Genomic DNA, 26,012 nt, shown 5'->3' with positions numbered 1-26,012 from the left:
GCTATTATTGACACTTATTTTTCAATATTTAGCACGTCACATATATACATTCAAGCTAAATCGATCTCATATCCCACCCTCGTTGAATTGCATGATTGTGACAAAGTTAACTGTAAAAGTAACGATTTCTCTAGACTTTTAAAAGGTATTTCAAAGTCTCCAATACACATTTTCTTTAATTTTAAACACAGGTACATGGGGGTAAGGACACGTAACTTCCTTCAATGTAAGAAAAAGCCCAGATTATCCATTAGTTTAATTTACTGCATCCCCCCCACCCCATCATTCAGCATTTTAGACCAAATATTTATTTCTATTTTGATATTATTTAAAATCTAATATTCATTTTAACTTGACTTTAAATTATTATTATTTTTTTACCGCAACAATGTGGAAGCACATGCTTCCGTGCTTCATAGGAAGCCACGCCAATGGCTGTCCTCATACTTTTCTAAATAGTTGAGGGGGGGGGGGGGTCGCCCAATATATATTCTATTTGTATTACAAAATATCAAATGATGGTCATTTTCTAAAAAGTGGGGGTTGCTAGTCCCCCTGCACCTGGACATTGTACCCACTGCACTATATAACGCATTTCGTCTTTCATGATTCATACCGAAATAAATTTTAATACATATATGCGATTTGACGTTTCCGGTTGCAATCCATGGAAGGAAAAAATACCCCAAAACTGTAATTTGTTGGCCGAATAATTCATAAAGAGCTTCGGACCTAGCTCTTTTAAGTAATTAGTAATCTTTTGTTTTTGTTTGCCTTTATCAGTTAAGAAGATGATACTACTTATGTAAGTATATGGATTATTTTTTTTTTCAAAATGAAGTTGTCTTTCTTTGCTTTGGACAGGTTGGGAACACTTCCCCTATAGCGAGATATTCTCACTAAACCGCGATTATCCCTCTCTAGCGAGATTAAATATATCCCGTACAACCGAGAAAAAGCACCCGTGGAGTACATCTTTTCGTGTTTCTCGTGAAAAGAAGAAAAAGTGCTAAAATGTCTGATACTTCTGCAAATATAATAATAATGTTTTACGGCGTGACCGTGTTTGAGGGCAAAGCAAAAAAGTTTTGGCATTAGTATCTATATCCAAAACAGGACAAAAACAACCCGAAGTTAGCACGTGGATGGAGCTGTATCAAAACATCCTAATTTTGGACATTTGATCCGCCTATATATTGAAAGCGGGAAATATAACGCAATTGATGTAAACAGTACATTGTGACGTCATATTCAGCGTCGTTATTTAGCAAATTTACAAACATAGCGTTTGAACCACAACAAAAAACATTGCGTTAATCGTGGAGTGATTATATATGATTAAGAAAATAAGATTTACATGCTTTTACGGATTTTATGTAACATCTCAGAACGACGTGAACTAAGGTAGATGAGATTCAAAATGGAGGAATACATGTCCACGCGTAGTCTCGTTCAACCAGACACTCGGCTGTCTCCGTAAATCTCCGACGAGCAGAGAGTCTGGTAAAGACACGCGATAATAACTGTTACCACTAGGGAGCGCTAATTTAGTTTCCGTTTGATTCTCTCTGACATAAACAGTCAATTCCGAAATTTGATGCTAATTTGTTGATCCTTCATTAGTGATACTATTGGGGAAAATCACTACTACATGTACAATAAAAAGAAATTACGCTCTTTGTCAGCTGGAAATTGTACTTTCACTTTTGCCTCCTAAAGTAATTTTGATAAAACGGTTTTACCATTTTCCGTCGGTAGAACAGCAAATAAATCCTTTCCTCTTACAAAAGTTTTTATAAACACTCTAGTTGTAAATCTTTATGCTTAAACGGCAAATTCAATATATTACAAATTTCTACGGTAGTCGTTATTTTGAAGGTGTGTTGAATCAACCAATCAAATTAAATACCGAAATTTTGGTAAGCCTCGTTCTGACGTTACAAACGTTATCACGTATCTTTACCAGACTCTCTGCTCTTCGGATATTTACGGAAAAAGCAGAGCGTCTGGTTGCACGAGACTAGTCCATGCGCTAATATTTGAATCGACGCCATTGGTACCAAACTTTTCAAGTTCCATAGGTATGGTTTAATTTTTCATTATTTTTCTATATTGCCCTTTTAAACATACGTGTTACCTATAGGGAGAGCTCCGCTCTCACGGACCTTAATCAAAACAAAAACACTCATGATGTGTATTGGATTTCAGACTGCTTCCCTCTTATGCAGCAACTTTTACATGTAATTTCTTGACTATGTTGTCAATTTAATAGAAACAATTCACATCATGTTGAGTGTGTGTCGCACTTATTCAGCGTTGCACGGGATTTGCCATTATTTTCAATAAAGACGCCCAAACACCTGTTAATGGCAATGTTTACTCTCTCACTAAAGAGCGAAAATATCTCACTATAGGGGAAGTGTTCCCAACCTGTTTGAAGATGTCTGTCGTGTTAATTTTGTTTGGCAAATCTAGCATATGTAAAGTCCTTTCAAGGAGAATGAATTTGACAACTTTTTGAAAAATATGGAGAGTTGCCATAATTACATTGTACTTTGATTTAAAGATATATGTAGAACGGTGTAGAAATAGTTAAATATCATAAGCAGAATATCCAGTATACACTTTTCCTGTAATTTATTTCAGATACTCTTGGGTTCCTCTAGACCAAGAAATATGAAAAATATACTGATACATTATTTTTGGCACCATTGATATTATGGGAAAAATCAGCAAATTAATTGTGTGTGGTCATGTTGGTGTAGGAAAGACGGCAGCAATAGAACATCTCATTTATGGAAATCACACAGTTGGCTCAGTAAGTACATGTCATGTGTTTTCAAATGAGGATTATAGATCACCATGACTAAACAGAGCTCTGGTATAGATGCAGCATTGAAATTCACTATGTTTATGAAATTCAAAATCTGTTTTGAATGTACTATGTAGCAAATGTACCCAACCATAGAAGATATTTATTCTGCGATGATAGAAACGGACAGAGGAGTGAAAGAGAAAGTCATCATTTATGATACTGGTTCTTTAGTAAGTATATAATACTCATAGATACAAGGTTAGATAATGCAGTAAGACATTGTTGTCTGATATGAGTTACATATGCACAGTAGTCAGTATATGCGAAAGCTTAAATATTTACAGGACGAACAGTCTGGTGAACAGGACTCAAAATAACTATTTTTCTGAAGTGGCCAGTTGTTCACCAAACTCAATTTCTTGGTGGCCAATTGCTAATTTTAGTGGCCATATCTTAATAACACAATAAAAGGTTTCAAAACCAACTTTTTGTTTTAATTATGAAGTTTTAAACTTTCTTTTTTAAAGTTCTTGATCCTAATTTTAATTCTGTCTTGCCTTCAATCGTAGGATATCATTATGCCTTGCAATGCACACGGTACGTGGACATTGTTTCCTTTTTAAATTGAAACCATGAATATAATTTCAACAAGTCTTTGAATGTACGTTCTTCATGTTCCTTCACCGATTCCTCATGCTATTCCTTCGTGATTCCTCGTGCTGCATTTCCGAATTGTCATATTCTGTTTCTGATTCATCGGTAGCCCTCTGTTTACCAAAGAAGTTTTCATAAATTTTTTTGCGGCCACCGTGCATCATCTATTTAATCTGAATTATTTAAGCACTGCAAGTAAACCGAATAAGATGTTATAACCAAATGCTTTCGTCAGACTCTATTACAATTCAGACTTTGTACAAATATTAGCTCATACTTCAAACAATTTGGTCATTTATGTGAATCGGAAAGGAAAACCCAGGTCACCAGATGGCAATCACCCCTTTATTTATTTTTGGTCACCGGAGACAATTTTAAGTCGAAATTTCGACTATTTTAGTCGTTATTTTGAGGCCTGGTGAAAATAAAATTTTTACTAGACCAAGAAAGTTTTTACCAGACCAAGTTTTATTCAATAAAATTAATTTGATTAAAGGATAATTGTTTTTATAAAAACAGTCAGGTTTATCTACAATAAATGACATAGTAAATTGATATCTTTGTTTAAAACATGACCCCCAGAATCAGTGCTGGTCTGCAACATGGATTTCAAGTTTTACATAAGAATATTATATGATATAGGATAATTTTTGATAAGACTATTCACAATTTGTCATAAATATGAATAATCATCCCCAGGCACTTCAGTGTCCTCCCATGCTCATCATTTGAGCCATTGTTGAATAATAAAGTCTACACCTGTAGAAAAATTATTAGTTTATTGTTTTTCATTATCATGCATGCTTGATCAAAATGTTAATCATGATGCAGGAAGGTGATTATGTTTAATAAAACGAATTGCGCTACATGTCTTCATTTGAAAGAAAAGGATGAAATAATTGGCTTGGCAATACATGTAGTTCAGCTCTGTATTGAGAGCAGATTATGAGAGAACACTGTCATGCACGTAAATCAATATTTCTTATTCATGAAAGGACACTGACATGTACATTTCATTCTCTCTTTTATTTCAGGATGAAAATAAATCTGAGCTTCCTCGACACTACTTTTCATTTCCTGACGTGAGTAATCCTCTTCTGGCTTTAAAGATAACTTTTTCATTTATAAATGTTATATGATATGAATCTCACAAGATCAAGCATTGAGTTTCTACTTAAAAATATCTTTTTTGATTGAAAGTCTTGTATTTCTATACATGTACTGGTATATGATCATATTTGCTGTTTATTTTTAAGGGTTTTGTGCTGTTTTATGATGTTACAAACCTGGAATCCTTCCAAAAACTAGACAGAATTAAGAAAGATATTGATCGTTTTAAAGACAAGAGAGAGGTACCAGTACATGTCTGTTTGTGAAAAAAAACCCAACTGTTCAGTTATGTTTAGTAAGGTAGTGAAGCATCATGTGGTTTATTCATGTAGTATTTAAAAAAGGCTTCTGATTTTGGAATATGTGACATGCTGAGCATTAGTAATGGCAGACAATGCAAACAAACACTTATCAAATACAATGAAATGCAGGGGGATAAAAAGCTACAAGTGAAAAATCACAGCAGTTTAGTTATTTTGAAAATTATTATCATCCAACTGCCGATTAGTAATTAACTATTTTTATCTTGTTCCTTTATAATGTTTTGAGCATGTAACAATTAAACTATTGACCAGTCAATAATTTTGATTATTATATGATTGAATAATTCCTAGCTCTCTAATTGGCCGAGATCCAACAATGTAGAAATCATACTACGTTATGTTTACCTGCACGTGACCTTCCAGGTGAACATAAGGAATTATTTTTTCCACATAGGACCAAAAATAGGTCGGGAACTTCCAATTTGATGTGATCGATTATACTTAGTTTTGCCGTCCAATGAAATTCCGCGTTTCTCACTGGGTTTGGCTAAGATTTCAGCAATTCTAGAAAAATGGCGAGGTAATGGTTTTTTAATCATTTAATCATATAATAAAACAATTATTGCTGTTTTTGAGGTCAATACGATGATTTAGACACCTTCGAAGTACAATATTCACCTCGCCCTTCGGGCTTGGTGAATATTGTACTCCTCAGGTGTCTAAATCATCGTATTGACCTCAAAAACAGCAATAATTGTATATTGTTTCATGGCACTGTTAGTCTGTATGCGATTTTTTTCTCTATGAATGCACTTCATCATCTTTACAATAGAATGTTTTCCAGGAATCCTATGTGATGTACATGTAGTAGATGTAATTAACAATGACGAGAAGATCTTTTAAGACATTTCACCATTTGACATTAATTATGGCAAAGACAGTATGTGTACTTTACTAGATAATTATAATCAAATCGGACATGTTTTTCAAAATCCATCTCTCAAAAATGTTTAAAATTCCATGGCGCCTCCAGTGAGGTTACCAATGTACTATTTTCCATATTCATCTGTACATATCCACCATCACTCACTACTGAGATTTATACAAATGTACATGTATGTTGAAAAGTTTTTGAACAATGCTTTATAGATATTAAAATAAATTTTTATTAGTAAAGTATAAATTGCAACATTGTGGTTATTTTAATTGCAAGAATAAGTAGATAAATTAATTGGATAATATTAAAATTAGTCTAGTATCTATGCAAATTAATTGGACAATTAAACAATAACTCCGTGTATTTTTGGGAAACAGTCAAAACTATACATGTATCAACACTTCACTGCCAGTTACGTCCCTTTGTGGGGTCAACCAAAGGTCAATCAGTGAAAAACCAAGTTTTCCTTCTTTACCTTACCAATTGTAAAACATTATTACTGTGAATTTTAGGTAATTATCAAGCTTTCATACAAATTAATGAGTTTCTCCACCCTGTAGTGACTGCAATTGATGGAAAAATAACAAATGTCAAAGCTACAGATAGAAAAATTACAAAGGCCAAGATGGGGAAATACCATTTTTAACTGGAGATGGCAGACAAGGGACGTAACTTGCACAAAGTGTTGATGCATGTATTGTCCCTCAGGGGTGTGGAATACTTCATGAACTATTGCCCTCTGCCATTGGTCTCAGGCAATGGTTCATGAGATCTTCCATACCACTTTGGGGCAATAGTTTTGACTGTGTCTACAGGAAATATTTGTATAATGTAAATTCTAGTTAAGTAGAAGCGGCAGGCCCAGGCATTTATATTACAAGGTAGCAGAAAGTGAGCTCAAGCCATTAGTATAGATATAGCAACTCTAAGCAGAAGAAACACAGGTTACGTAGTCTCATGTCGTTTTAAATAAAACACTCTATTTGACTACATATTCTCATCAGCTAAAAGGAAAATAATCAAAAGGAGCCTACTATGCAACATGGTTCATCTTTTGCCAGGAAGCAAGGACAAACAAGTAGTGTGTAGTTTGAAAATAGCACCTGCTTTAGTAATCTTTTCCTCAGTAAGTTAGCTCCTGAGCTTTTGAGCACAACTTCGCAGGATGCTACAACTAAGTATTCACTGGTTCAATACTGATCCCATTGGTGCAAACATATTACACATTTATTGCTGAACCCTATCCAGTTGATAAAAATTCTGTCAATTCAAATTTGATCTAGTTCCAAGTCTCAACTACTTGTATCATAGATTATAATACATGTACTGAAATACACGTATAGGAGTATAAAAATAGAAGATATATTAGATGAAACAGAAACTGTAACATCACACAGATTTGGTACATTTTGATTAATCATCCTTCCGCCACAGAATATAGTCCCTGCAAAACCCTTTCCAGATGTTGTAATTTATTAATTTAGTTGATATATTTTTCCAAATAGAACACCGATTCTTTAAAAAGTTTAAATTAATTTACTAAAAATTTTGTTTAAAAATTCAATATTTCACCAATAATTTAAAAATTTGGTCTCCAGCTTCCTCTTTTTTAGTTCCATTTTAAATTTCAAGACAAGACCTTGAAAATTATGTGAAATTTTAGATTTTTTTTTTTTTTTTTTATAATTTATTTATTTTTTTGGTCACATACAATACATCAGACACTTACACAAACATACCTTTCATACATTCATACATGCTTCAATCTCCCTGTGGTTTAGGTTACTTGCTGTACAATAGTGAAAGTAATAATAATAACAATAATACATGTACAAAAAATAATGACATGTACATGTAGTAATAATTAATCAATTGCAAAAATATTTTCCCACTTCATCCATATTTTATCAAAGTTATGTATTTTAAATGTTTGAATTGCAGCATATTTCTCTACATGATATTTAAACTTTAAGTGACATAGTAATCCAACAAGATTTGGTTCTTTATTCTGCATTAAACAGATAAATATGTATTGTTTAGCATACAGAATTATGAAGTTTATAGCTTTATTATTTAAAGACAGTGGAATTTCACCAAATATTATATTTGACACATTAAAACCAATTCTTTCTGAAATTTTTCTATATATATGAAGACTTAACTCACTCCACAATGTTTGGGTCTTATTACAAGGAGTAAAAATATGTGTTATTGTTTCAATATTACTTGTACAAAATCTACAGAGATCACTTGTTTTAACACTAATGTTTTTCAGAAATTTTAGATATTAACATTACTCCTAATATGTCATTTTAAACTCTCAAATTTGATATCATGAATTTTTTTATATATAAAGTGCAAAAAGGTCATTATTCATTTCCGTTAATTGTATTAAATGTTTTTTATCTTTATTCAATTGATAGAAGACATGACCATGTATCTATTTTATGTAATGATTGATTTCTTTTGCTTATATTGTGCTGACATCAACAGACAAATCAAATTTAATTGAATAAATTTTAAGTGCAAAAAAGTCACGTTTAGAACACTGTAGCTCACTAACAAGCATTGCGACCCCAGTTTTTCTTTTCAATTTCCTAATTATCCTTCAACATAGAAATTAAAAATACGTTTCCCTAAAAATTGATATTACTCCAAATGTTGGGTGTGAACCTCTTTAATGAGTAATTCTTTTTACATGCCTGTCTGCCCATCTTTATCTGTTCGCTTTTTCGTGTCAGGATCATAAACGTAAATTCGTAGAATCATCAAACTTTGCCTGCTGATGCATCTTGGGTAGGGACACCGTAGGGTAGAGGGTGTGTCACACTTAAAAGTTAGGTCACTGTAGTTTTTAATTTAGATGATACTGCCAAATATGGTTAAACCCTGTCCATCATATAAGTGGACAGTCATTTGACTTAGAAATTAAAAATAGAGATCATGTTTTCGTATATGTTGCAGGATAACCTCCGAAGTTGAGAATTTTTTTTTTGAAATATAAAGCTGAGGCTTTTACATTTCAAACAACATTTTAAGACCAAGGAGGTTATCCTGCATCATCCACTGAAACGAGAACTTTATCTCTATTCTACAACAGCTCTAGCTGCAGAACTGAAGCTCTGAAAAAATATTGGGACAGATCAGAGAGATTCAGATTCATCCTTTGTAAAACTCTTCGATTTACGGTGCACAAAAACATACGCACAGTTGCATAAATTTAAGTTAAAAAAATTCCTAACATATTTTCCTATTATATGTGTGTCCAAACATGCCTTCAGATATCCATTAAAGCCCCATACAACCCAAAAACTCACAGCTTTTAATGAATTTGTTGATGCAGCCATGTTGGGTAGCCAGTTAATTCAAATCCCGGTTCATTTACTTACACAATATTGTCTAGATGTGAACCCCCCACAAATATTTTTAGTTAATATTTTAGATAAAAGTCATCCTAGTTTGGTTAAATAATAATTATTCAAATAGGTAAACTCACAGCTACGCAGCTTTCATTAGTCTGGCGTGGTCCCCATCCCTGCCATACGAGAATAAGGGACCAGACTCAGGTTTTGTAGCATTTTCAATAATCAAGAGCTTATTCTACCTTTAGATAAACTGAATTTTTTAATTTCTATTAATTATTAGTGTTTATGATAAATGAAGAATAAATACATAAGTTGTAACGAATATTATGAATAGATACCAACAGCAACAGGGTTCGAATTCAAACTCCCCTTAGCAGCCTCATCTATGTATAGACCTCTCCCAACTGACGCAGTTCAAGAAACAGATTTATATATTGTGAGTCCGCGATTCTTACGTGAGCAAATAACACTAAAGAAGTAGTTCGTAGTGAAAGCTTTAAAATATTGACATTAAGAGCATTAATATAAAAGTATGGCTTTTATTAGCCGAGTTGCAACGAAGTTGAACTCGGCTATTGGTTTGGTGATGCGGGTGGGCGTCAACAATTGGTTTCCGGATGATAACTCGAAAAGTTTACAATCTAATCAAATGAAACTTTTGATATATTGTTGGGTACCAGGTAAGGAAGACCCCGATTAATTTTGGAGAAAAATGGTCAAAGGTCAAGGTCACAGTGACCAAATATAGAATGAAAATTTCAGAAATATTTGGTTTCCAGATGATAACTCAGAAAGTTTATATCCAAATCAAATGATACTTAAAGATATTGTTATGTACCAGGTAAGGAAGACCCCTATTGATTTTGGAGAAAATAGGTCAAAGGTCAAGGTCACAGTGACTGAAAATAGATTTAAAATTCCAAAAAGTTTGGTTTCAGGAGGATAACTCGAAATTTTTTAATTTGAATCAAATGAAACTTGGATATATTGTTGGATACCAGCAAAGCAAGGCCCCTATTGATTTTAGAGAAAAAAGTTCAAAGGTCAAGGTCACAGTGACCGAAAATAGATTGAAAACTATAGACAAATATGGTTTCTGGACAGTAACTCGAAAAGTTTAAAACTGAAATTAGTTCTTCACAATTATAGATATGCCACATCATTCCTGACTTTACAATGTATCCCATGCAACTCAGCTCATGCACCCCTGGGTGCATATATCGATTTTTTTAAAACATAAAATGATCAAAAGATCACTAAAATGTAGGGATACTCTATTCAAATTATAGTGTAAAGTAATGAACTTGATGTTTACGTTCTTGTTTTGAACTGTTTACGTTTGACGTTATGTTTTTGCATCATTCTACAGTGACGTCACACAGTGTACGCAGCAGCATGTTTTGTAGTTCCTAAAAAATCCCTATCCTATAATACCTAACTGAAAGAGTTTGGTTTGTGAGCAAACGAACTCTGGCCTGGAGGTTATAAAACTTTTTTGAGCACATTTTCATACTCAAACTCAAACTCTGTGCTCTAAATCGTACTCATACTCAAAAGTGAAGATTATAAAACTGATATAAAATGATTCTCACACTGAAATGAAATACATGCTCAAGATTTTTCAAGTATTTTTCAAAGCTTGCTCAGAGTTGTACTCAAAACAAACATGGCTGAGTTTGAGTATGAGTATGGTCAAAGTTTTATAACCTTTAGGCCTGGGAAGTTTGGGTTCGAATTGACTGGCTACCTAACATGGCTGTGCATCAACATGTTTACATATGTATTGATCTCGGAATGCAGACGATTGATTTATATTGAATGACAGATGTTCTTCATGCAGTCATTCATGGATTTGTTTTGCAACATATATTAATTAATTGTTATGGTTATAAAATTGAATTATCATTTATTGACTTTATTGTAGTATTAACAAAACATGCAAGCAAGATGTGTATCAATTTTTTCATAATGATTGTGGCATTCCTTTAATCTTTGCAATAACCATGGTAGAATCCAGTAGAATCATCAAACTTGGTCAGGAGGACTATAGTGCCCGTAGTACCATATTAAGCTTGAAAACCAATATTGATACTTTCAAGTAACATTGCTTCTAACATGATTACAAAATGTGTAAAAATAAGAAAAAAATCATTGGTCATTTATTTCCAAGGAGGTGAGTGGTTTCTAAAAATAGCGAAACTACTCACAAGCAGCCATGCTACTATTTCACATGGAAGTTACTGTAGATCACTTTTATTTTGTGAGACGTTATTTTTGTGTGGACACAATGATGTATTTCCTGAGTCATTATTTATGGCTTAAGTCTTCTACAGTTAAGAGTTTAATTATTCACAAATTAAATTTTTTGCAAATGGCTAGCCTCATGAAATTACGTGTACATAATGTTCTCAAAAACAAAATGTGATATACAGTAAATGAGATTTGATGTAAAACATATACATGTATTATTTAAAGCCTGATCTTTTTAACCTTAGCATCATACTTACCATGGAAAACATACAGATGATACTTCCATAATGAATTGCTGGTACAGCTAATGTCAACTACATATGTATACACCCATCAATATTGAAAATATATTTAAGGCAGCCTTACTCTTATTTTTATATTTTTCAGGTTCATATAGCTGTAATAGGAAACAAAATTGATTTGCAAGAAGGAAGAGAAGTGGATAAAGAAAAGGCCTCAGCATGGGCTCAAAGGGAAAAGGGTAGGATGGGAGTTTTTGGCAGTGTAGAATTGATATCCTAAAATCGCAGCTTTGTACTCAAAAAGAAAGGGTAGGATGGGAGTTATTAGCAGTGTGGAATATGACATCTTAGGCCACAGTTTTTTTATTTCTTGGTTTACGGATCCGCCGACCCTAATTCCTGGGGAATTGAAAAAAGAATGAAATGCAAATTTCTACTTAATTTGAATTCTGCCAATTCTATCCAACATGCCCAACCAAAAAAAAAATTCATTTCAAACTTTACGAATAGAAAATCCTGAAACGCAAACCTATTGATTTGTATTTGTTAATCACTATTCGTTTTGCGAAATATCGTTTTTCCGTATTTTTAAAAAACCATGTATTACAGATATGGCCACTGATGACTATAACATTGCCCATATTGTTCTTATCGATGATATATCACCACGGAAAAAGAATTGATAAAAAAAAATATTTCTCATACAATACGCAACTTTTGAGATATCAGCTCTTTTGTGATGGAGATACGTTCAGTATTCTGTTGAATGCTTAGGTGGGTACAAGATATATACATATATTATAGAATAGCTATGTAGGTAAGGATAACAGTTATGAAAGCATAAATTTTGTTTATATCAGCTGTTAGTATACATTAAACTGACCATATCAAGAATGATATCTGTTTGAATTAGGCCATTAAATTAAAAATTAAATTATTTTTTATTTCCTCTTCTGCATGAGTGATACTTTAATCAAAGAAAAATGGTGGTTATCAATTTTTGTTTGAGTTATTTTAACATCAAATTCTCATAATCTTACTAAAATTGTGTGTCCCAGCAGTTTGGGTGGTTGCATGATGTCTGATGATCTTCCTTTAGGCTATATATGAAGGCAGCGATAAGCTTTTGTACCCACCGCATGTTGACTTTATGTTATGCATCTCACTTTGCATAAGAGTTCACCACAGGGAAAGAACTATTAGGCAACTTGGAAATCGTATATTGGCGATAGTCTTGCTGCTAACGTAGATGAGAAATGCAGTGCTATATAGAAAGTATATACATAATTTATTGATAGTTGTATAATTGATAGCGGTAATTTTTCAAGTTTCGGTAATTTTTCAACTTTTGTTAGGTTGAAATAAACAGAAAATTGTCGCTAAAAACCAGAAATCTTTTTTTTTTCCGAGATAAAGCATGCCTTTCAATCAAATCCGCTTTTATCACAAAAGATGTTAATGTCTCATTAAAAATAAAACAACAATAGATATTAGAAATTTGTATTTCTTGTTTTTCTCCTGACTGACCCTAATTTTTTTGGGGGGGGGGGTGGATCTGTAAACCAAGAAATTAAAAAATGTGACCTTAAAACCACAACTTTGTACTTAGAAGGAAAGGGTAAGATGGAAAGTTTATTGTAGGATTGAATTAATCTGTGAAGTATTTTAAAATAATCTACAGTCAAAGAAAAAAGCATAGGAAGAAAATCATTTCAACAGTCAGGATAGAAAGACAGTTGAGCTTTGATATCTTGAACATCAATATCGTGAGTACCATGTCAATATCGTGAGTACCATGTCAATATCGTGAGTACCATGATTTGTTGAACATCAATATCGTGAGTACCATGATTTGTTGAACATCAATATCGTGAGTACCATCATTTGTTGAACATCAATATCGTGAGTACCATGATTTGTTGAACATCAATATCGTGAGTACCATGATTTGTTGAACATCAATATCGTGAGTACCATCATTTGTTGAACATCAATATCGTGAGTACCATGATTTGTTGAACATCAATATCGTGAGTACCATGATTTGTTGAAGTAAATTGGAAGTCCCAACTACAGTTTCTTTCTGCATTTTAACGTCAGTGTCTTTGAACCCTTGGATATCTCCAAAAAAATTCTTGGCCCATCTAGTTCGAGATAACTAAGTTTGACTGTATATCTATCATAATATTAATATTTCACAGGAATAAGGATAAAGGATAAATGAAGAGTGTTGAACACATCATCCATTGTCTGTCAGTAACACCCTCAGTCAGCATACTATCGATACAAATGTTCCTCAAGAGGTCTTGCTGAATCTTACTCTTTGAGTGATCAGAATTATTAGTATGACCAGCATGGTTTTTGATTGGCAGAAATAATATCAACTTCTTCAGAGCGGTTGCATCCCCATTTGCTCCAAAACTAGTGCATGCAAAGTGCAAAGTATTCTTTTTAATTAAGTTACTTATTAATTACATATACATAATTATAGTAATACAGTTTATACACATGATTAATGAAAATGTATTGGTAATACTAAATTCATGTATTTTCTTTGAATTGAACTGATGACAGAAAGAAAGTATGAATATTCATTGATATTTTTAAACATTAGTGCTTGCTGATACTGATATTTTATCCACAGTAAAACTATTTGAGGCGACTGTATCTCAAAGAAAGACAATCATAGACCCATTTGTATGGATTACATCTAGAATTACCCAGCCTCAGAGTAAGCCCAACTTTTCTTGTTTCTTTTTGTTGAAGAATTATACATTGATTGTTTCAACTCAGAAAAATCATTTATGCAAGATAAGTTATTAATTTCTTATTCTATAGACCCTCTGATTCAGTAAAAGTTTGACTAGTTATGACACCATGAACCTGGAAGGGTTGAAAGATGGGTTAAAACTGTTTCACATAGGATAACATGTATGTAGGAAAATTCATTAGAAGTTTTCTTTTCTAGAACCATTAAGGGTACAATATGTCAAATTAACATCAATCATCCTCATGTAGTGTAGATTCAAGTTTCAATATGACTATTGAGACCAGGGTGGGGCATTAGTAGGATTCAATGTGTTAAGGTTGATCGATCCTCATGTGAAGTCATAGGGTTTTAGCTCATCTGAGCTGAAAGCTCAAGTGAGCTTTTCTGATCGCCTGTTGTCCGTCGTCTGTCTGTAAACTTTTTACATTTTCAACTTCTTCTCCAGAACCACTGGGCCAATTTCAACCAAACTTGGCCAAAAGCATCCTTGGGTGAAGGGCTTTCAACTTTGTTCAAATGAAGGGCCATGTCCTTTTCAAAGGGGAGATAATCACAAAAATTCAAAAATAGGGTGGGGTCATTTAAAAATCTTTTCAAGAACCACTGGGCCAGAAAAGATGAAATTTACATGAAAGCTTCCTGACATAGTGCAAATTCAAGTTTGTTCAAATCATGCCCCCCCCCCCCCCTCCCCCGGGTATGATGGGGCCACAATAGGGGATCAAAGTTTTACATACAAATATATAGGAAAAATCTTTTAAAATGTTCTCAAGAACCACTGGGCCAGAAAAGCTGAGATTTACATGAAAGCTTCCTGACATAGTGCAGATTCAAGTTTGTTCAAATCATGGCCCCCGGGGGTATGATGGGGCCACAATAGGAGATCAAAGTTTTACATACAAATATATAGGAAAAATCTTTTTCTCAAGAACCACTGGGACAGAAAAGCTGACATTTACATGAAAGCTTTCTGACATAGTGCAAATCCAAGTTTATTAAAATCATGGACCCCGGGGGTAAGATGGGGCCACAAGGGGGATCAAAGTTTTACATAGAAATATATAGGGAAAATCTTCTTCTGAAAAATCACAGGGCCAGAAAAGTTTACATTCACATGAAAGCTTCCTGACATAGTCCAGATTCAATTTTGAAAAAATTATGGCCCCTGAGAGTAGGTTGGGGCCACAATAGGGATAAAAGTTTTACATGTGAATATATAGGGAAAATCTTTAAATATGAGCCATGGTGACTCAGGTGAGCGATGTGGCCCATGGGCCTTTTGTTGCATAATATTTATTTCATTAAATTTTGCGCATGATAGAATTATATCTCTCAAAGGAATTTTATTCACTTAATAAATAAAAAATTTGGTAAACTTTTGATACTGAAAAGGTTTTTATTTTCCATAGATTATCAATTATTTATAATTCTAAAAATGTTGTCAAGTGCAATAACTCTTATGCTTGAATTTCCTCTACTGCATGTTTATGACACAATGATTCCCCTAATATCCACAATTTTTATATATCTATGAATAAGGAGTTTTCTTAAACTGTTGATATTTAAAATTTGTCATTTCAACAAGTTTTTATCAATTTTCATTATTCTGTTTAATGAAAATGTGCGATTTTTTTATGTTGATATATACTTCTGTATGTCTGACATCTTTAAAAAGGTGGCAACATACACATTTTCTTTGGTTATTGATTAAATTAAACTATATTGAGTGGAAATTAATACAGTTTTTCCACTTTCAACCATTAATATTGATAAGTCACAATGAGGGTCGATCCACCTTGAATAAGAAAATACTATTCCTCAGGTGAGCAATATGGCAGGGCTCTCTCATGTTTGCTTTGTTCTCTTTTTTTTTGTTGAGATGTGTATAGAATTTGTGAAAGATATTTAAATTTGGCGAAAACATTAGTTAACAGATCTAAACAAAGTCGTTGGCAAACATTTGCAGGTAACAGTTCCATTTTCTGTTGTTTCTTCTTTTTTCACCACAATAAATCCATTCATAAACAAAACTTGTACTTTTCTGTTTCATATTGTTTTGAAATGTCTCGATAACTCTTTTCAACTTATACAATTTATTTTAATATTACTTGCAGCATTTCTTAGTCATAAACATATTAATGCATTTTTCATAAGAAAATTATGAAAGATCCATGGAATCTTAGTTACAGACTTTCTTCCTCAGATATTGCTTGTTTGAGATGCATATTTTATCTTCTTACAGCATCACCATAATCAGAATTAGCACCTACAAATCAAGTATACATGCATATGAATGATAAGATTTTCAATCCTCTGTTTTATGAACTAGTAATATATCATATGCGTACAACGGACTTTATTTGTGTATAAGGCCATGTGAATGAATTCAGGTGGATGGGTTAGATTTTCGAAGAAAACGTTGGGAGAGATAGAGTATTAAAAAAAATTTGTCTATTGGGAAGGCTTATGAAACAGCCACTAATGCAGTTGTATTTGTTGTAAGTGGAATGGTGTAGTACAATTTAGTATTGTTTTAAAGTATCACACAGCAAGGGAAATCCTTGTTATAAAGACATTGATCGACTGTATATCGGATGATTTAGATACCGTATATTAGGTAATTTAGATATCGTATATCAGATAATTTAAATATCATATATCGGGTAATTAAAATACCATATATCAGGTAATTTAGATACCGTATATCAGGTAATTTAGATATCGTATATCGGATAATTTAGATACTGTATATCAGGTAATTTAGATATCGTATATTGGGTAATTTAAATACTGTATATTAGATAATTTAGATACCACATATCAGGTAATTTAGATATTGGATAATTTAGATACCGTATATCAGGTAATTTAGATATTGGATAATTTAGATACCACATATCAGGTAATTTAGATATTGGATAATTTAGATACCGTATATCAGGTAATTTAGATATCGGATAATTTAGATACCGTATATTGGATAACTTAGATACCGTAAATCAGATAATATTGGTGCACTGGAAATGTTGGCATTTTGTCGTATGAGGAAAATTCACCAAAATTGAAAGTGCCAAAATTGTTACAATCTCCATAGAAACGGTACACTTGTTTAAATGAAATACGCCCAATATCAAAGTGTAGAAAAATACGCCCAATATCAAAGTGCTATGATTGTAGAAAAATACGCCCAATATCAAAGTGCTAAGATTGTAGAAAAATACGCCCAATATCAAAGTGCTAAGATTGTAGAAAAATACGCTAAATATCAAAGTGCTAAGATTGTAGAAAAATACGCTAAATATCCAAAATTACCCTATATATGGTATATTCAATGCTGCCAAATAGATATGGTGTGCTTTAAGAATTTTTTTTTTTCGATATTACATTTCCTTTATCAGGTTAAGTACAGCACTTGGTGAATGTAGCTGTTACATAGTGGTATTTTGCTGTGTGTAATGTTCATGATTTACATATGCAGCAAAATATTTTAGATATAATGAAGCCCTTTGATTTAATAAACTGAAAACACTGCTTAAACAATAACAAAAGTCATTTTTCTTTGGTTGTGTCAGAACACATTAAAAATGGTTTGCGGAATCTGAATTTTCTTATATCAATATCAAGTTTCAATCAAATTGAAAATAACCTTTGAATTTGATTCAGAAAAAAAAATCCTGTATAACTTGAATAGTTTTGTACTGAAAACAAGTCTGAACCAACAACAGACTCATGTCAATAAAAAGATTACTCAAACTTCCTGATCTAAAATTTATTGGGTTTTTTTTAATAACAAGGCAATTTTTTTTAGCCAAAGGAAAGTATGTTGCTGCCCAACAGAAACGTTTGACGACTTTACAAATGTCCCTACGAGATCTGCCAGGTACCTTGGTTGTCCATGGCTGTCATGATCAGAAATAAAATCCTGCATGTGTATTCCCAGTAACATCTCTCAAAACAGCATACGGGATAGTGCAATTAGTTTTGAGGGGGGAAAATGCAATGTGCTTAATTCATGAGAATAGATGTTAGAGTAGACCCATGTCTACCACCGTAGTGTAGCAACCGCACATACATGTAATAATAATAATGTTGATCAATGAATATAGGCAGGCATGACTAAATGCAAGAAAAGTTAATGTTCTAACAAGATGTCAAGAAGACAATAGATGCGTGCTTTGCAAGTTGACTTGCAGTAATTAGGATTTATTATACCTATTGTTGTATTTGAACGATCAGATACAGACTGTTAAAGGGCAGTCGATAGTATCTGTTTACTAAATGTCTTTCAATATACAATATAACACAAGACAATTGTAATTGCCCATTTGAAGATATTTTTGGTGAATATTTTTGTACCAAAATTGAGCATAGTGTCCAGCAATATATACATGTACAGTATTTTGTATTTGGACACATTCCTGATTTAATTGTGAATTAGGATCCTTCAAAGTATAGACAAAGCAAAGAGAAATGCTTCTCAAACTGATATCCTTCCTTTTGCATTTACTGTCAGAAGAACATTGAGGGAGGACGGAGGGTGAAGGGGGTGTTAGGGACGTGGATGTAAATTATTGACAGAAGCGTGCATTTCAATGAAGATTCACAGCATCTTATATTTATATATTATTTTAAACTGGTTATAGAAATTTGACCTATATGACTCTGTATACATATCTAGTGTAAAGTGGTGGTACTTGATATGACTTATGTGTATGTACTGATGAAATTTAAGTGTAACTGAATTAGTATTTACTGACAATATAATCGGTAAACTTTAAATGCAGCCGGGTTATTATATACTAACAATAATCAGTAAACTTTAAATGTAGCCTTGTTATTATTTACTGACGATAATCGGTAAACTTTAAATGTAGCCGGGTTATTATTCACTGACAATAATCGGTAAACTTCTAAGTGTAGCGGGATTATTATTTACTGACGATGATCGGTAAACTTCTAAGTGTAGCGGGATTATTATTTACTGACGATAATCGGTAAACTTCTAAGTGTAGCGGGGTTATTATTTACTGACGATAATCGGTAAACTTTAAATGCAACCGGGTTATTATTCACTGACAATAATCTGTAAACTGCTAATTCAAGTGGGGTTAGTATTTACTACTGTATACAATGATTCAAAACATCGAAACTGGATACCGTATTAGAGCGTACGAAACGATACCTGTTTGGTCGTTTTGTTTACAGATATAATGATAGACCGAGTCGAAAGTGTTTAAAGACGCAAGGTTTTGTTTATTACAGGACTAAATAATATAAAACATCGAAACCGTCTACTAGAACCTGCCAAGCGATACCTGATCGTTAAGGCTTGATTTTTACTATAATTCAACAACCGTTACTCCAGTTAGTGATAGCAGCCACCCTTTATAATTAATGCAAAACCTAGCCGAAAGTAAGTAGAGACGCGAGTTTTCATTGAAGGACCAAATATGATAATCAACCGTATCAATTTGAAATTTCATATTTAAATTTTGATCCAATGTTGGAGAAATCGAATGCTATATTCACATCGAAGGCACGTGCATGTGAATATAACGTTCTTTTTTCTAGTTTGTTAGTTTTCGGTCAATTACATGTAGAAAGTTAGAAATTATTCAATCATATGATAGTGACAGTAATGGACACACAGAAAAGTTAGATGTGTAATGTATACAAAAGACAGATTGTAACAGTACATTTTAAATGCACGTGTAAAGTACCACTAATGTAGTATATACTGAGGATAGTCGGTGCTTCTTTAAATATACTTTGGGGGTTCTAGACTGACGGTAACAAGTATATCTTAAATGTAGCCGTGGAGGTTTGGTGTGTACCGACGGTAATCGGTCCATTGTATACATGTATATCACACCACAGAAAACGGTTAGAAATGGAAAGTGGCGGATGTGTACTTTATAGTTGAAAATCGAAAACTAAAATTTACGTTATTACCGTGGTGAAAAACTCCAGTTTTAGTAGAAAGTAATAGAGGGAAGGGGGGAGGGGGGTAAAACAGCGGCGGGATTCGAACTCAAGAACTACAGAAATGCGCTCACACATAAAGTCTCTAAGCTAAAGTCCCATTCACACATTAACGGATCGGGGGCCGGTCGACGCCGGATGTAAAATTCTAGTCCAGCGTCTGTGGGCTCTATGACGTCGCAATATATTTATCAATGGATATCAATTTAATTGCTAAAGATATCGAAGACAAACGCATTGGAAATGTAAATATTTCTTCCCTGGGAGTACAGTAACTATGGCAGATTTTTATTTTCGAAGTTACGACTTTACATAATGAATGATGAAGTCTCATAATTACAGGTATTTGGTGCAGGTACATTTTATTTGTAATAATCTTTCAGATTTCTATAGGGGGAAACCTGTTTTGCATGATAAATGCTTTTTATAATCATACACCTCTGAGTTTGTGAAATTAACAATACATCTTTATATATATATATAAAAAGTAATAAATTATATATGCATGAAACTTAATCCGTATAAGTTGTTCTTCTACATAACAGGGCAGCATGGTCATATTTTAAAGAAATGAATATTTTATCCTCGTTTTGACGAAGATTCAAATGTAGAATCAATACAATTTATCTCCATATTTCAAGGGCTTTAGAAACGTGACAGGGAGATGGCTCGGGGAGGCTCAGCCTGCTGTCTAATTCTTCTCAAAGTGTTATAAGCATTGTCTGAATTAATGATGACTTTAAGAAATACATATAGAATATAATTTGATATGAAACAAGTGATTTTATTAGAAGGGATGGATTTACATGCAGATATATATAGGTTGATTTTACAAACATGATCGCATTTGATTTGTTGCCTGTATAACAAACTGCTGTGAAAAAGTACAGAGTAGTAAAATGTTTTTGTAATTCATTGTAATATTTTCCCACAGGTAAATCCGCATTCTTGTCAGGAAGAAAGGGAAAAGGTACCAATGCAAATACAGACTGAAATGCAACAACAGAGAAAACGCACTCAGTTTTCATGGGATTTAATTACTATATATAGTAGATTAAGTGTCTAGTCTACCATTTGTTATCGAAGTTGTGCAGTTAAAATGCAAAGCAGTCCCAGTTGATACATTATATGTGCCAGAAACTATGTTTCATATTTGATATTTATTGTGGACATTAAATTACGCTTGTGTTTTACTATTATAATGAATATGATCTTGTTCATGTAATTGTATGAATACACCCATTATTTTCATTCATTGTGAAAAATACGCATGTTTTATGAATATTTAATAAATCGTATAGTGTTCATTTAATGCAGTTGTGTATAAAAACTGTTTCTGGCCAGAAGGCCTTCCACTCTCTAGTTATCTCTGGTGGTTTCATTAATTCTTCAAGGGAATCAACTTACATGAATTCATCCAAAAAATATTCACCAATACGTAATTTCGTGGAAATCTAGTCGACACTTTTCTCTTGAAAAGGAAAATGAACCATTGATGTCGTGTTGTAGCAGAACTTTGAGAACATCGATAATTGGAATTGGACAAAAAATAATGAATCTACAGTATGATATATTGCAAAATAATTCTTCTATGGTAATTGTAGAGATCAAAGAAATGCCTTGTCCATTATTCTCCAATAAAATATAGATCATCAAAACTATGATTCATGTGATCCACAAAAAAAATAGATGTATGGGTTTGAAATGTAATACTCACTGAGACCATGTATCGATTTCATGACTTTGACCCGATCAGACGTTGTGTATAATGTCTTAAAACTGGTTCTACTAAACAGAGTACGTAAAATGTTCTTTGGAGTATGCTGGTAAAATTTCAGAATTTAATCTAATTTAACCGCTGTTAGTAGGTGCTCTTACTTTAGTTTAACCTAATAAATATATATCTGGAATACATTGTGTTTGTTTTCATTATCTTAGGAATTATTTCAAGTTTAGTTTATGTGTACAATTTATGTTGAATCGGTGGTTTCGTTATTTTGAGAGGCAGTAAACGTTGTGTAATCTACTTTCAAATCGGAAAGGCTGGTTGCATATTGTTTAACGTCTCTCTCTCTCGAGAATTTTTCGCTCGTATGGAGACGTCTCTAATGCCGGTGAAGGGCTGCAAAATATAGGCCTATACTCGGCGCTTACGGCCTTTTAGCAGGGAGGGATCTTTATCGTGCCACACCTGCTGTGACATGGGACCTGCTGTGACACGGGACATCGGTTTTTGTGACCTCACCCGAAGGACCGCCCCATTTTGTCGTCTCTTACGACAAGCAAGGGGTACTGAGTACCTATTCTAACCCGGATCCCCACAGGATCAAATTGAAAAGAGATAAATTCAAATGGTCTCTTTTTCATCTATCAGTTCTAAAATCAAAATCAGGAACTTGGGGATTATACACACCTGTAATATAATGGGTTTTAAAGTAATGCCAAAAAAAAAAAAAAAAAAAAAAAAAAAAAAAAACAACAAAAAACCACCGCCTTGAACTCCAGAAAACATTATTTGGAGGTGATGTGGAATATATTTCATTGACAATTTTGATGAAATTTGTATAAAAATTCCTTTTACAATTAAATTTTTTAAAATGAAATCTAGTACATACTTTTATATATTTTATTTATCTAAAATTGCATATTCTTCATTAATTTTTAAAACATACTTACAATAACCATAGAAGAAAATGGAATAATATGAACACATATCAATGTCACATTGAACGGTCCAGGAACTTGGCAATAAATATCAATTTTATACGGCTGTCAAATTGAATGGTATGGCGTCGTCTGTTCGGGCCTTGTAGGCAAAATACAAAGTGAACTGTTTTGATTAACCTGATGAAAAGCGTGATGCTTATCGTTTTTCAACGTCCGGGGGTCAAACGTCAAGGTCCTAGTATCAGTTAAATAGAAAACCTTGTAGGCAGAATATAGACCGAACTATTGGTTGATAGGATCTTGCAACTTGGTACATTTAATCACCATGATGAGAGAACGATGCATATTGAGGTTAGGACCGTTAAACTTAGTACATTGAATCACCATGAGAGAACGATGCATATTGAGGTTAGGACCGTTAAACTTGGTACTGTAACGTGTTTGGGTCCGTAAATTTGGATAGATCAAGACAATGATAGATAAATGATTGTATATATAGAAAAATGGCAATCAGAAATAATTACGAAAAATGATGATGTGAATAAGAACGAGTCAATATATACAGATAAGTCTTAGGATTATCTACCCTAATATAAGAGCAAACAAATCTAATTGGGCATATGGTCTGTGTCCGGGCAGGTATGTATCCTCGGGACAGGTATGTATCCTATACAAGTACGGGTCTCGGATGTATCCCCAGATCTGTCCTATACCCAGACAGAACTTAAGTACAATTATATCGAAATATAACAAACAGTTTTAATTCACTGTATAACACCCTAAAACCAGTATACTAGCCACCGTATACTAAAAATAACCAGGGTTGAATTTATTCTCGCCTTACCGCTTCTGCTGCGATCTTACTCCTTTGAGCTCCGACAATGAACTGGCGAAATATCGCTCATCATCGCTTTATATACTGATGTGCACTCGAACTACCCTCGGACGCTTTCGTAATGCACAGCAATAAAGCCCGGTTTACGTAATAGCTAGATACATCCCGAGCCCGACTTTTCCGAGCCCGACCGTTAATCATCACATTACCCACGCCTCTATTCCTCATGCGTCCTCGCATGATAAAACTATAAAGGGCTAATGATAAATGATTTAATGAGAAGAAATCATGAGATATGGAAACAATGAAGAAATGATGAACATATCTTTAACAAATGAAATTGTCAATTCAAGTTATGAAAACTTTTGATATACATACATATCTTAATGATAAAGAAGTTAAGGTCAACATTATCATAAAAGACTATCTGTCTGAACATTACCGAATTAAGCTTCCAACAGTCAATCTTACTACATATTATAAAACTCCTCTCTCTCTACAATGTTCTCGACACTTCTGCCATTCTCATGGTACTTGGTGATGGTAACCTCTTTAACTCGCTTTCGGTAGCCAGCTGTCTGGGTACTTTTATCCACTGTACTTCCGACACCAGCATCAGTCTGTGTCGCAACTGCCACACCACCCTGGGCAGGATACACTGCGGTTCTACAGACCACTTTTCTAGGAGCTTGAACAGGACTAGGGGAAGTTCGTTTTCTGTACGTACGTCCAGTCAACAGGTCAATTGTATCAGCCTTATCTGCTGGGGGTTCTTTTTCCTTGGAAGTCTCCTCCAATTGAACCTCTGGATCTTCATCCCAGTCACTCCCACTGTCACTATCATCCTGCGGTGAACAACTGGGTCCTGGAATGTCTTTCTCTGTCTCTTTGGACGTATCGATCTCCGCATGCTTCAACCTCATGTGTTTTGCTAGATATTCTTTCTTCTTAAAGGACACATGGCATCTTTCGCACACTAACATGCTGCTGGCACACTTTACTACATGGGCTGTCCAGGCACCCTTCCCTTCCACTTCCTTAAAGCAAACTGGACAAATCTCCTTCAGTTTCTTGAGGGTCACCTTTGTGTTCACCATTGTCATTCTGAAAAATATGTAAAACACAACAACCTTATACAAATGATTTCAGCCTTCTTGATGCAAACAAACAATAGCAGGACTACTGGTCCTATCATAGGATAGACATACTCTAGGATATAGAATTTATACATATATACAACTGAAATTCAGGTTCTAGTCCTGAACATAATCATGTAGCCAAGTAGGAGTACGCCTTTCGCGTTTTGGTCGGTTCTCAGCAACCAACTCGTCTGTAACTTCAACATTTGTGTTGGATGATCTAAAGTCATCATCCTGTTCTTCGATATCTATTTCAATATTTGGAGGGTCACTGAACCCTTGCTCGGTACCCTCGCCTCTGAGAACTTGAGCCTTACAGGCTTTCATCCTGTCGCAATGAACTACTTGTTCCTTTCCGTTGCGTCCACAGTTGACCTTGTATAGGACTTCGGAGACTTTTGCCAGGACCTGGAATGGTCCTCGCCAATACGATGTCAACTTCGGAGAGCAACCGGTTTTCCTTTGGGGAAAATATACATACACCGAGTCCCCAGCAATGAATTGCTCATATGACATATTCATGTCGTGATAATGCTTTTGCCGAAGAATTGCTCCCTCTGAATGTCGTCTAACCAAGTGGTGGACCCGTTCCATCCGATCGAGCAGAATCCAGACCCAGTCATGCTTTGGGATCTGTTTCCAGGATGAAGGCATATCATATATAATATCCAACGGGGTGGTAGATTCCCTACCCAACATAAGCATGTTTGGGGTGAATCCCGTTGATTCATGCTGCGAAGCTCTGTATGCCATCATTACAAAGGGTATGCTTTCATCCCAATCCCGATGATTATCATCGACATAATTACTAAGCATTGTAGCTAAGGTCTTGTTGAACCGTTCTACCATACCATCAGACTGAGGATGGTATGGTGTGGTTCTTGTTTTTCGGATTTGCAAATGTTTGCATACCTCCTGGAATAAAAGACTCTCATACTGGCGGCCTTGGTCGGAATGTATGGAGACAGGGACTCCAAACCTAC

At 33.9% G+C, this 26,012-nt stretch overlaps 2 protein-coding genes across 6 annotated transcripts; one reads left to right on the top strand and one right to left on the bottom strand.

Moving 5' to 3' along the window:
- The first annotated feature begins 634 nt into the window (after positions 1–634).
- LOC125648485 (NF-kappa-B inhibitor-interacting Ras-like protein 1) lies at positions 635–21,700 on the top strand. Of its 5 annotated transcripts, XM_056155838.1 has the most exons (10): positions 635–805; positions 2,647–2,818; positions 2,950–3,045; positions 4,504–4,551; positions 4,726–4,821; positions 11,782–11,875; positions 14,281–14,367; positions 16,334–16,372; positions 18,215–18,286; positions 21,323–21,700. In XM_056155838.1, exons 2-10 carry the CDS (start codon positions 2,720–2,722, stop codon positions 21,379–21,381), a joined length of 690 nt encoding a protein of 229 aa, XP_056011813.1. In that variant the 5' UTR covers positions 635–805; positions 2,647–2,719; the 3' UTR covers positions 21,382–21,700. The 5 variants fall into 5 exon arrangements, with proteins under 5 accessions (XP_056011813.1, XP_048731547.1, XP_048731558.1 ...); XM_048875590.2 differs by lacking the exon at positions 16,334–16,372; XM_048875601.2 differs by lacking the exon at positions 18,215–18,286.
- A 2,660-nt stretch (positions 21,701–24,360) lies between these two features.
- Positions 24,361–24,993, bottom strand: LOC125681033 (transcription factor HIVEP3-like). Its single transcript, XM_048920962.2, has one exon. It carries the CDS (start codon positions 24,991–24,993, stop codon positions 24,361–24,363), a length of 633 nt encoding a protein of 210 aa, XP_048776919.2.
- Between the last annotated feature and the right edge of the window lie 1,019 nt (positions 24,994–26,012).

The sequence above is a fragment of the Ostrea edulis genome, chromosome 1 (assembly GCF_947568905.1).
Source record: "Ostrea edulis chromosome 1, xbOstEdul1.1, whole genome shotgun sequence".
In the NCBI taxonomy this organism is placed as follows: Eukaryota; Metazoa; Mollusca; class Bivalvia; order Ostreida; family Ostreidae; genus Ostrea; species Ostrea edulis.
This window is presented reverse-complemented; position numbering and strand designations above follow the sequence as displayed.